Source organism: Gorilla gorilla, chromosome 3 (assembly GCF_029281585.2).
Source record: "Gorilla gorilla gorilla isolate KB3781 chromosome 3, NHGRI_mGorGor1-v2.1_pri, whole genome shotgun sequence".
Lineage (NCBI taxonomy): Eukaryota > Metazoa > Chordata > Mammalia > Primates > Hominidae > Gorilla > Gorilla gorilla.
The window spans coordinates 21,671,493-21,685,712 of NC_073227.2; the positions used below are offsets into that span (position 1 = coordinate 21,671,493).

General features: G+C 35.0%; 1 protein-coding gene across 6 annotated transcripts in view; it reads right to left on the bottom strand.

The window, feature by feature from the left end:
• RAB28 (RAB28, member RAS oncogene family) overlaps positions 1-14,220 on the bottom strand; it is a 123,665-nt gene that overhangs the window by 97,996 nt on the left and 11,449 nt on the right. For all 6 annotated transcript variants that reach the window (XR_010133332.1, XM_004038445.5, XM_063705205.1 and 3 more), the window contains exon 4: positions 2,001-2,130. Coding sequence is in view for 5 of the 6 variants with exons in the window: in XM_004038445.5 (XP_004038493.4) it covers positions 2,001-2,130 (130 nt within the window). In the remaining variant the exon portion in view is untranslated. The remainder of the gene's footprint in view (positions 1-2,000; positions 2,131-14,220) is intronic.

Below are 14,220 nucleotides of genomic sequence, written 5' to 3' on the forward strand. Positions count from 1 at the left end.
ATTTTTACTGTACCTTTTCTATGCTTAGACACATAAATACTCACCATTGTGTTATAACTGCCTACAGTATGGTAACATGCTATACAAGTTTGTAGCCTAGGAGCAATAGGCTGTGCCATACAGCTTAGGTGTGTAGTTGGCCATACCATATAGGTTTGTGTAAATACACTCTATGTGATGGTAAATATTAAGTGTCAACTTGATTGGCGTGAAGGATGCAAAGTATTGTTCCTGCATGTGTCCGTGAGGGTGTTGCCAAAGGAGATTAACATTCGAGTCAGTGGACTGGGAGAGGCAGACTCACCCTCAATCTGGGTGGGCACTCTCTAATCAACTGCCAGCATGGCTAGAATAAAGCAGATTTGCTGAGTCTTCCGGCCTCCATCTTTTTCCTGTGCTGGATGCTTCCTGCCCTCGAACATGAAACTCCAAGTTCTGTGGCTTTTGGACTGTTGGACTTACACTGGTGGTTTGCCAGCGGCTCTCAGGTCTTCAGCCACAGACTGAAGGCTGCACTGTTGGCTTCTCCACTTTTGAGGTTTTGGGACTCGGACTGATCCACTACTGGTTTCCTTGCACTTCAACTTGCAGATGGCCTATCGTGGGACTTTACCTTGTGATCATGTGAGTCAATTCTCCTTAATAAACTCCCTTTCATATATACATCTATCCTATTAGTTCTGCCCCTCTACAGAACCCTAATATATACTCTATAACGTTCACACAATGAAACTGCCTAACAATACACTTCTTAGAACATATCCTGTTGTTAAACAACACATGACTATATTTGAAAACCTTTATTAATGTCTCTTTTTCTAAGTCACTGCATTGCAGAACTAGGAACCAAAAACCAGTCATGTACTGAGTTCAGTTTTATAATTTTTCTCTGCTATCTATCATTTGAGACAGGTCTCAAAATTACTAACAAACCCATAATTTTCACCAAGAACCACTCTTCTCCCTAGTACACTCTTTCTCAAAAAAAAAAAAAAATTATATTTCAGAAAAAAACCAAAAATTTAGAAGAGGAAGTTTATAAGAGACAGGAGCAAGAAACAATGAATATAAAATTCCAATGTAGACACTTCTTTCTTCCCTAAAATAGGAGATCATTTAATGAAATGCATCGCTCAAAACCTCTGGGACAGAGCTGAAACTGCAATGCAGTATCATAAAATCTGCAGCTGTGTTGCTGTTCTTCATAATCCATGCTGCTTTCTTAGACCACAGGAAGCCAAAACACACACTGTCAGAACTAAACTTACCTTCACAGGAATTGACCAAAGCAGCGGAGCAGTTATAATAGACCACGCATCAAAACAGTTATTGAAAAGATTGTACACACTCTTAGGAATTTTCTACTCAAATAATTTGCTCACTCCAGAAAAGCTGTTTCCAAATATCAAATATTTCTTTGTAGGAATTAAAACTACAGGATAGGCAAATGTCTCAATAAGTCCTCTGTTTGGGCTGCCATAACAAATGGCATAGACTATGGCCTAAACCACAAACATTATTTCTCAAACTTCAGTAACTAAAGTCCAAGATCAAGGTACTGACGGATTCAGTATCCAGTGAGGGCATTCTTCCTGGTTCGCAGACAGCCACCTTCTTGCCTATCCTCACATGGCAGAGAGAATTATCTCTCTCATGTCTCTTATGAAGGCATTAATCCCATTCTCTTTTTTAATTAAATAGAGACAAGGGTCTCACCATGTTGGCCAGGTTTGTCCCAAACTCCTGGCCTCAAGCAATCCCCCTGCCTTGGCCTCCCAAAGTGCTGGGACTACAAGCATTAGCCACTGCGCCCTGCCAGATGTCATTCTTAAGGGCTCCACTCTCATGACCTAATTACCTCCCAAAACCCCACCTCCAGACACCACCATTTTGGGGATTAGGTCTTTGACATATAAATTGGGAGTGGTGGGGGGACACAAACATTCTGTCCACAACAGCAAGTAAACTGTACCATACATAAACAAACAGTAATAACTTACTTTTATTGCCTACCAAGGCAACCAGTGGCTGAGTTTCTGACTCCTCGCTCACTTTCTTCACCACAGTATACCAATCTTCTAAATTCTCAAAGCTTTGATAATTTGTAATATCATATACCAAGAGGACTCCCTGTCACAAAAGAGTTACAAAATATCTGTAATGTATTATTTGGTGAAAAAATCTTAATGAATACTTCAGTAATGCTTCAGATATGTCAAAATGGGTATAAAAATACAAATGTGTAGTGTTTTATATATAAACTTCCATTTAAATTGCTTACTAGCAGATTGATAATACTGAATGTTTTCATTCAAGATAAATCCAGCAACTAAGATGCAATGCAAGCTAAAACATAATTTTATCAAAATTGTAAGTGGTCTTCCAATAAGATATCTGGAATATGCTTGGTAAGTTACAGTAAATATAAGAAAATCATATCAAAGAAGTAGAAAAGGCTACAACATCTACAATCCTACCTCTCACTTTCATGAGGTCAAACATTTAAACCTTTCAATAAATAATCATCTGCTGCTACTCTTTTTAAATATTTTCAAAAACAGAGATTCCATGATATCCCTTGATAGACAATTTAAGTGTTTAACACAATTTTCTTTAAATGAAATGTCGATTTTCCTCTTTTAGTCCACTGTGCATTTGGAGACCTTGAGAGTATCTGTCTTAAACTAACCCTTCATATACTTGAGGAGAGTTAAGTAACTCCTTTACCATCTCCTTTCCAGAGTAAACAGACTCAGTTCCTTAAACTTGCCTCGAAGGGCCTATTTTTCTATCCCTTTAATCATAGTTGTTGATTCTTCCCAGGACACACTACATATAGTTTTCTGACATCCTCTTTAAAATAAGCAATGTAAAACTGGACGTAATACTGTACTAAGAGTCTCAGCAATGCCAAATACAACAGAAGGATTGCTTCCTGCCTCTTATATATCATATTCCTTTTAATTTATCTCATTATTTTGTGTGGGAAGGAGAAGTATATATGCACACAGAAATAACTACCACATTCTTGATTCTCATCCAGTTTGTGGTCAAACACTTAACACAAAGCTCTACATACAGTATAAGCCCAGACCCTAATGGCATTTATGTCGACTTCTTAGGTTATAACAGTAGTAATCAACTACTTTTGTGCACCTATTGTATACCAGACACACGTCAAGGTCTCCTCATTAATCCTCACACCAATCATGAAAGGCTGGTATTATTATTCCCATTTTAAACAATAAACAGAGGTTAAAATAACCAAGGTCATACTGATAGGTAAGTGATGGAGCCAGGATTTGAACCAAAGACTAAATAATTAAAAACATTTGTCTGTCAACTAAACTCCAAGCACTGTGCTGGATTCCTACAGATTTAAGTTCCAAACCATAAGGAACTCACAGTCTTGCAGCAAAACTAAACACACAAACAATTATAGAACACAGTAGTCATAACTAGTGAGACACTGGTAAATATTAATCAATTGGCTTGGGGTTCAGGGCCCAGCAGGGGTGACAGTTTGCCATAATCTTTGCCAATTTTCATGGTGCAAATGCTAGCCTGCGGTCATTTTTAAGCTATCAATGTGATACCACTGAACAGAGTTGGGGAGGTCACCATTATAAAACATTTCCACCATATAGATACAGCAGATGTAAACAACCTCAAGAACACAGATAACAGAAATACATACTAAAATAATTAGTGATAGAGATTAGGCATATAATACCTTTGTTTTAATATAATGTGTTACTTTATACATAATTTTTCATCGTGAAAGTTTTTAATAACTGGCTCACAAAAACTGCTAAAAATTTAACAATTAACTCTCTGAAGCTAGAGCAAGCCAGCCCTAGCATACTTCTGTTATGACCTTCCAGGATTATTATTCTCGTTTATTAAACCATATTGGCCCCCAAGTTACCTAGCTTCTCCAGGTCTCAGGTTTCTTATCTCTAAAATTCGATATTTGAGTTAGATGGTCTCTAAGATCCCTTTGGCTTTAAATATTCTATAATATGCAAAATCACTCGTCTGGTTCATTTTGGTCACTTGAACATCTGTCTGTCTTCCAAGACGCTTTGAAATAATGCCCAACACAGAATTATCTAAAACGAAGAGTATCTCACTTTCTTATTAAGAATGAAGCCCCAGAACTGATATCTGAAGAAGATTAATCTTCAATCTACTGGCCCCACCTCCAACTGCCATGGGTGATAAATTATTTGTTGAAAAGAGCTCTACGCTGGAACTCAGGTTGCTGTTGGATTCCAGTCCTGGCCCCATCTATTGATCTTGGGCAACATTTGTTACCTCACTTTTAAAATACCTGATATGCCTACATTATAAAGTGAAATAATAAAAGTACTTATTTTAAAATTAACATACCACATGCAATTGTAGATTTTTTTTGTTATCATACTAAGTGAACAAGAATCACATTTTCATGGCAACTTTGAGGTAGGTTTTAAACTCACAAATAAAGCCTAGACCTATGCCACTTAAGACTTTTTGAACCCTTCTGATTAATATATGAAACCCTTTATCCCAACATGGGATAATACCTGAATATGGTAAAATATATGCAAATAAAACATGGCCACCATCTACTGATAATCAGTACAGGATGAGAGATAGGGAACAAACATTAAAAACTGTTGTTCTAGACCACAAATTGGTAAACTATGGCCCATGGGTCAAATCTGGCCCACACTGTGTATCTGTAGATAAACTTTTACTGAAATATAGTCACAATCATTTGTTTAAGTATTATCAATGGCTGCTTTTGTGCTACAACTGCAGAGCTGAGTGGCTACAACAGAGACAACATGGCCTGCAAAGCATAAAATATTTACTATCTAGCACTTTTCAGGAAAAATCTGCCAATCTCTGGTCTAGACAAATGGGTCCCAACATTTTTCAGTTGGTGATTCCTAGAAATCTTCCAGGAATATTCATAAAAAATATAGAAGGATAAACTCCTGTTCACTCACCTAGCTATCTAGCAACACAAACATCTCCCTGTTCATATTATCAGTACCATTTATAATGTAAAAACTATTATTTTTCCTTGTTCTTGCCATCATAATTAGTACCACTGTGGTGAAATTCTGAGACGAAAAAGTGAGAAAACTAAAAATATTAAAATATAAAAGGAATTATAGGACCTTCACTTTCAGCTCTGACATGTAAAAAAAAACCATGAAAGTCATCACTCCTGACCTTACAATAAGAAAAAGGCAGAACAAACTGAAAAATCAGTGACTTTTCTTGGACTGATCAGAAAACTGATATTGCAAGGCAAATCATCACCCTGAAATCTGGAGAGACAAACAAATCCAAAAAGTTACAGCCAAGATCTGCCTACCTGGAGTAGCAGCCACTAGAAACAGTAATGATAATTTTGACGAACTGCTGGAGGCTGACTGAGGTTTAGCTTAATAGTGAGGAACTCCTAGGGGCCCCCTCAGTCTTAGGGGCTACCTCCACACTTGCATGGATATACCACCAGATTCAGATATCCCACCAGATTATCAGTAAAGAGCCAAGAAAGATCCTCTCAAGGCTCTGGCATGAAGAGAGGAAAAAAGTAACCATTGTGAAATATGCCCAGAGCATTATCCATAAAAAAGGCATACTCTGCAGAATAAATGGCTTAATCAGAACATTGTATTCCATCTGGAAAGGGAAGTTCCCAACTCCAGCCCCCTGTAGCCAGTCTGTCTCATCTAACTGGGAGGAGCAAAGAAACACTAGTGAAGGTCACAGTCCCGAAATACAAGCCCACTAAAGACTAAAACTTTATCATAAGAATGTAGTATGCTTCTCCTCCCCCATACTTTACCACAACACCACCAGGGCACCAACATCTGAAAGAGTTGCAAGACAGATTTCACCTAAAGAGTTCTTGGAGACACCAAAAAAGACTGTGAGGCAAAAACAAGGATGCTAGAGGAATCAATGCCTCTGGCACCCACAGCTAAAGTAAACACTAAATGCAGCACAGTGTAAAGCCTCACGCTAAAATTCTATTTACCTGAATCTTATTACTCAGTATATCATGTCCAGCTTTCAATACAAAATTACAAGGAATTTCAAAAGGTAATTTGAAGAAAGAAAGCAAGCATCAGAACAAGACTCAGATATGAAACAGATTTTGTAATTACTAGACAGGCAATTTTAAGTAACTATGACTAATATGTTGAGGGTTCTAAAGGAAAAAGAAAACAACATGCAAGCACAGACAGGGATAATAAAACAAGGGATAATAAAAACAAAACGCTAGATATCAAAAACACTATAACAGAAATAAAGAATGCCATTGTTGGGTACATTGCTGGACACGGCATAGGAAAAAAACTCACTGAGCTTAAAGACAGGATAATAGAAACTTCTACAACTGAAATGCAAAAAGAAAAAAACAGCGAATAAAACAGAACATTAAAGAACAGTGGGACAGTCCCAAGTGGTACATCATATGCATAGCTGAAATATCAGAAGAAGAGAGAATCAAGTTTAGGAAGTATTTGAAGTAACAGCCACTAAGAAACTGCCAAAATTAATTAGACACCAAACCGCATATTTAAGAATCTCGGAGAACACCAATTTGGATAAATACCAAAAAATCTATACCTAGGCATATATTCAAATTGCTCAAAAGAAAAAAAAACAGAGAAATCTTGAAAGAAGCTAGAAGAATAGGGAAAATATCTTATCTATAAATGAAAAAGCATAAAAATTACAGAGAATACCTCATCAGAAACCATGCAAATAAGAAGAGAACAAAGTGAAATTTTAAAGTACTGACAGAAAATTTAAAAAAAAAAAACTACCTAGAATTCTATACCCATAAAAATTATCAAAAGTAAAGGAGAAATAAAGATCTTCTCAGAAAAACAAAAACTGAGAGCATTCATTGTCAGCAAACCTGCTCTGAAGGAAACATTAAAAGAGGTTATTCAGGGAGAAGGAAAATGATATGGGTCAGAAACTAAACTCTACATAGGAAAAAAATGAATACCATGAAAAAGCTCAAATAACCAAGGCAATCATGAACACACACACACACACACACACACACAAAGCTGCAGGCATCAAACTACTTGATTTGAAACTATACTACAAAGCTATAGTAATTACAACAGCATGGTACCGGCAAAAAATAGACACATTAACCAACAGAACATAATTAGAGAGTCCAGAAATGAGCCATACATGTACAGTCAATTGATTTTTCAACAACAGAGCCAGAAATACACAATGGAAAAAGAATAGCCTCTTCAATAAATGGTTTTGGGAAAACTAGATATCCACATGCAGAACAAAATTGGACCCTTATCTCACAACATATACAAAAACCAACTCGAAATTGATTAACGATTTCAAAGTAAGAACAGAAACTACAAAATTACTACAAGAAAATGTATGGAGGAAAACTACAAAATATTGGTCTGGGCAATAATTTTTTGAATTTGACTCCAAAACCACAGACAACAAAAGCAATAAGCAAAGGGGAAAACTAAAAAGCTTTCCCCTAAACTAAAAAGCAGCAAAGGAGGAAAAAATTAACAGTGTGCAGAGACAACCTACAAATTAAAATATTTTCAAGTCATACATCCAATAAGGGGTTAACATCCAAAATATACGAGGAACTCAAACAACTCCAAAGCAAAACAAAAAACTAAATTTAAAAATTGGCAAGAGACCCGTAAAGACATTACTCAGAAGACAAATGGCTAACAGATATATTTTTTTAAATGCTGAACATCATCAGAGAAATGCAAATTAAAAGCAAAATAAATTATCCTTATACCTGTCAGAATGGCTATTATCAAAAAGATGAAAGATAACAAGTATCAGTGAGGATATAGAGAAAAGGGACCTCTGTACACTCTCAGTGAAAATGTAAATAAGAATGCCATTATGGGAAACTGTATGGAGGTTCCTCAAAAAAACTAAGAATATGATCCAGCAATCCTACTTCTGTGTATTTACCCAAAGATCTGAAATCAGTCTGTCAAAGAGGTTTTTGCACTCCCGTGTTTGTTGCAGCACTGTCACAATAGCCAAGCTATGTAATCAACCTAAGTGTCCATCAACAGATGAATGGATAAAGAAAATGATGTATATATGCATAACAGAATACCATAAACCTAAAAAAAGGAAAAGTCTCTCATTTGCAACAGCATGAATAGAATTGGAAAACATTAAGCTAAGTGAAATGAGCCAGGCACAAAAAGACAAATGTCGCATGTTCTCACTTATGTGAAATCTGAAGTAATCAAACTCACAGAAGTAGGGAGTAGACTGGTGGATGCAGAGGCTAGTATAGTCAAAGGGTACAAAATCTCAGGAGATATAAAGATTTTTTTTGAGAACTATTGCACAGTGTGGTTAAAACAGTTAATAATTATTATATATCATACATTTCAAAATTGCTAAAAGACTAAATTTCAAATGTTCTCAACATAAAAAAGTTGTAAGTATTTGAGATAATGAATATGCTAATTGGCTTCAATTAATTATTTCACATTGTATTCATAAATCATAACATCACTCTGTACTCCATAAATATAACCGATTATAAACTTCCAGTTTACAATAAAATTTAACATTTTTTAAATAAAATCATACAGAATGAAAAAAAGTGAGTATCACAAAAGGAAAAAATGAAGATAACATAATATCAATTATTTTTCTTATTGTTAATTGATATAAAATACAACTGTTTAAAGTAATAATAATGCACTGGATGATTATAGCATATAGATAAGTGAGATGAATGACAGTCATGCCATAAGGGACAAAAAGGATGAACTGAGAATATTCTGAGGGACTTGCACTACACATGAAGCAATACAGTGTCATTTAACACTAAATTTAGTTAAAAATGTATATTGCAAACTCTAGAACAATCACTAAAAAAATTCTGAAGTATGATTGATATGCTAAAACAGGAGAGAAAATACTCAAATAAAACCAGAGAAAGCAGAAAAAGAGGGGATAAGAAACAAAGAACATGTGCAAAGAATAGAAAACAAACATGACAGATGTTAACCCAGCTACATCAATAAACACTTTGTATGTGAATTTAATACACAAATTAAAAGAGATATTGTCAAAGGAGATGAGAAAACAAGACTTGACTATATATTGCCTACGGAAAACTGACCTTACATATAAAGACACAAACAGGTTAATAGTAAAGGGATAGAAAAATAGCATGAAAACATTAATGAAAAGAAAGTTGGAGTAGCTATATAATTTGAGACAAAGCAGACTTCAGAATAAGGAAAATTATCAAGTTTAAAGACTGGCATAATAAGTCAGTCCTCCAAGAAGACATAACAATCCTCTCTATATATGCACCTAATAAGAGGGCATCAAAATATAAGAGGCCAAAACTGACAGAACTGCAAGGAGTTCCAAATCTGCAGATCCCCCTAGAGTTGAAGACTTTTTTCATTAAGCAAACATAAAATCAGTAAGGGTACAGTTGATCTGAACAACACTAACAATCAACTTCATCTAATTGACATTTATAGACTACGGTATTCATTAGAATACGTACTATTCCCTAGCTCTCATGGTACATTCATCAAGATAAACTACATTCTGGGCCATAAAATATACCTTAATATGTTTGTAAAAACAGAAATCACACAAACCACATTCTCAAACTATAACCAGAAATCAGTAACAGTAAAATAGTTTTAAAAACTCAAAGTATGTGAAGATTAAACAACATATTCTAAATAACACAAGCATCAAAGAAGTCTCAAAAATAATTTTAAAATAGTTTGAACCAAAAAAAAACATATGCAACCTACCAAAACTTGTGGAATACAGCAAAAGCAGTGCTTAGGGAAAGTGTTTAGCATTGAATGCATATATTAGAAAAGCAAAAAAATCAATAATCTAAGCTTCCACTGTAGGAAACTAGAGGAAGAAGAGTAATTTCAGTCTAAAGCGAGTAGAAGAAAGTAATTAAAAATTAGGGAAGAAATCACTGAAATTAAAGAAGAAAACAACAGAGAAAATCAACAAAGCCAAAAGCTGTTTTTTTTTTAAAAAAAAGATCAATAAAATTGACAAACCTCTAGTCAGGCTAACCAAAAACAAAGGGAGGGAGAGAGAAGACACATATTAACAACATTAATTAATATGGGTTTTCACTACCGATCCCATAGACATTAAAAAGATAATATAAACAACTTTGTGACCACAAATTTGACAATATAAATAAAATGGACCAAATCTTTAAAAGACACACATTACCAAAACTATTGACTCTCGGGGCCTCTACTCACCAGCCTCAAAGCCAGACCTCTAAGTACTCACCTCTTCAGGAGCCATAATACAAGCACCCTCAAATCCCTAAGTTTCTGACCACGTCAATCAACCCAGAACTCTTCTGACCCCTTCCAGAAAACTACTGGAATCTTCCAAGCCACAAGAAAGTAAAACTTCCTCAAACATGGAATATATCTTGCAATCTACTTGGGAACTCCTGGATCTAATTTTCTTGGCAATCTTATGGTCATCTAAATCCATCACCATGTCTCATGTCCCAGATAACTTTTGTTATCAACCACATATCTGACATTTATCTCTCTCCTATGTCTTCATGTCTTCATCCCCATACCATCCTTTCCTTCCACTTCTCAATTTACGTTCCAGCTGCTGTTCTTCTTCCCAAATCTTTTACATGACCTTTGGAAATCAGATTTCAAGTTTAATAAATCCCTCTTCAACAATAGTTTCCTTCATTTTATGCCTTAACTGCCTTCCTCCAACTTCACTTCCAAGAAAATACTACCATCCGTAGTATTTTGTAAACTTCAAGATTTTTAGTAAGTATTATATAATGTTAGTTTATATAGTACTTTGTTTTCATCTATTTCACTTACTACCATATCTAATAAGCGTGATGAGTGAGTAAATCAAATGGATGCCATTTTCAAGGTAATAATCGACAGCAATTTTCTTTTTTAAGAGATGGGGTCTTGCTCTGTTCCCCAGGCTGGAACGCAGTCATGGCTCACTGCAGCCTCAAACTCCTGGGCTCAAATAATCCTCCCATCTCAGCCTCTCTAGTAGCTAGGACTACAGGCGTGTACCACAGGGCCCAGGTAATTTTTTAAATTTTTTTGTAGAGAAAGGGTCTCACTACGTTGCTGAGGCTGGTCTCATGCTCCTAACTTCAAGCAATTGTCCTACCTTGGCCCTCTAAAGCACTGGGATTACAGGAATGACCCAATGGCCTGGACTTGACAGAAGTTTTGAAAGAACAAACACTGGTGCCTACCAAGTAACAGTCTTGTAAAGCATTGCATAGATAATAGTTCTTCAGTGTAACACGTGCTAAACACAGTACACACACTATTTAACCTTCTCAAAAAATGAAAGGTTCTCCCATTCCCAAAATGCAGGTTATTTGTTTTCTCTCTGATACACAAGACAAATAATCTGCTTTAGTTATTTAGTTACATATAGAAATGAATTAAATCATACAGATTATATAATAGCCATAACAACATAGATCTTGCTTTATAAGTATAACCCGTAAGAAACACTAACACAAAGAAAGTCTACAAACATAATCAGTTATAAGTTGGCAAATATCCAACTAAAAAACTTACAGTAAAAGAGAGCAGAAGGTCTTGGAGAGTCCAGTTTTGAGATGCACTCTCTCCATAGCTGTCATGTAGGCACCAAATCCTTTCGTTGGTACTTAAAAAGTAGGCTCATCTGTGTGGGGCCACTGGCACACAATAGTAGTTATGTTCTACCTCACAAGTGACTACACTTCATTGAGTTTATGCTCAGTGGGTCAGTGTTTGCAAACCACTTAGATTCCAGGACAGAAAGAGCTACAAAAATGAAACATCCAGTCCTTCTCTGAGGTTTGTTATTAGCCTCTGTCAGCCACAGGTTACAGGGCACTAAACACTATGTACTGTGTGTTTGCTCCTAACCACTATGAAAAATCCCCTATAACATCTTTCTAAAGACTCCTAGAAATTTTTAAGTTAATTTAAAATCTGGGAATTTAACTGGGATATATTTCAATTCTTAGAACTAGTTCTTGTCAAAATACCTCACTAATTCTTTTTGGGGTGTCAATTCAATTTAGTTTTCATCAACACTTTCAACAGGCTATTGCTAACATTTAATGTTGCTGGGGGCAAAGGGACTGAAGAGGGTAAAATAATCAGTTTTATTTGGATCCAAGTTAACTCCCAGCCTACATATAAACTTCTACGCAGATGTTAAGAAATGCTTTAAAGAAACAGATTGACTAGTTTAATGACCCAGACATGTATAATTCTTTCTATACACAATACAGAAGTTAGAGAACCTAAAACAAAACCCTAAATAACACATTAAACTGATATCCTGAAAAAGCTTGTCTCAACATCTCTGTGGAAGATTTCTGTCCTGTAGTATATCAAAATCCAAAGTATTCATGAGATAGGTAATATAAAGCATCTATAACTCCAGAAGCAATACAGATGTACTTTGAAGAATAATTATATGATTATATAAAGATATTGAGCTTATTAAAATGCTATTAGGATGTTTTTGAAAGCACTGGTTTTGAAAAGTAACATTTTCTCCAATTTATAGTAGTAAATAGTGAGTCACAGCTTCTCTAGCCTGGATATAGAATTTAAAAATAGTTTAACAAAATAGACCACTGGTCAATGTACTTTATGTACTTAACATAGCATTTATTTGGAATCTCTGGAAAGCAGAAAAAAGTTATTATATTATCATCCTTTTTTTTTCTTCTTTATAAACTGAGTCTCACTCTTTCGCCCAGGCTGGAGTAAAGTGGCATGATCATAGCTCACTCCAGCCCCAAACTCCTGGGCTCACGTGATCCTCCCATATCAGTCTCTCAAGTAGCCGGGACTACAGGTGCCTGTCACCATGCCCTATCATCTATTTTTGACAATGCATTTCATCATCTCAGAATTCCCAGTTTTGTCAGACAATTTCATAAAAAGATCCATGAATTTCTCAGAAATACTGTACTAAATTATTGTTTAATAAAAACACAGTACATGCTTATAATATGAGTCACAGCAATCATAAAGTGTAAACGATAAAATGCACCACCAAAAGAGAAAAAAGTCGATATGTACCTTCAAGATAGAAACCTTATACAACGAGTTCTAAGAACTATAACATTCACTTTCTCCCAAGAAAGTACCTTAAAAAATAATGAAGACATTTTACTAAACTTATGGACTTTCAAAAAAGATGGAAATTCTTGAAATTTCTACAAATGTTCTCATTAATGTCTGCTTACTGTAGGCAGCTTTGTAATAACATAAAATATGTACTGTCAAAAACTGACTTAAGGAAATGGTCACAAAATATTGTGAGTGTACTAAATGATACCGATTATATACTTTATTTTTTTATTTATTTTGTTTTTTAGAGATGGAGTGTCACTTGTCATCCGGACTGAAGTGCAGTAGTGTGATCATAGCTCACTGCAACCTCAAAATCCTGGGCTCAAGTGATCCTCCCACCTGTGCCTCTCAGTTAGCTGAGATTACAGGCATGAGCCACTGCACCTAGCTGATTATACACTTTAGAATGGTTAACTTTATAATACACAAATTTCACATCAATATTAATTTTTATATAATAGTAATAAATTTCAAATAATTTAAATAAATTAGATAATAAATTTTTAAATGACTTGAAGATAGAATTAACAGAATTCAACACATGGGCATAATACTCCCCTAATTTTTAAGTGAAGAAAAATATATTAATTGAATTATATATTATTATTTACCCTGAAATGCATAAAGTCCTCCTGTTCTCCACTAACTCTGGTTACACCTATAAATCATAAAAGACTATTCTATTTGACACCAAGAGGCAAATTTCATTAGAAGTTAGATCTAATCTTCATTTTCTTAAAATCATATATGTAGCCTTGAAGACAGATTTTATGGAACAAAGAGAAGAGTGTTATTTTCCCATGTTATCAACCACATGAATGAAACAAGAACTGTGGCTTCCCACAAATCTCTGTCCAGCAAGTTGTCTCTAGCTTAGTATCCACTTTAATCAGTTTAAAACAGAAAATTAATAAATAAATAAATAAATAAAACAAAAAAGCCATACACAAAATTCTGAGATGTACTTTTTAAGAGAAAAATGAACATGCATAAAATATCAAGTCACTTAACC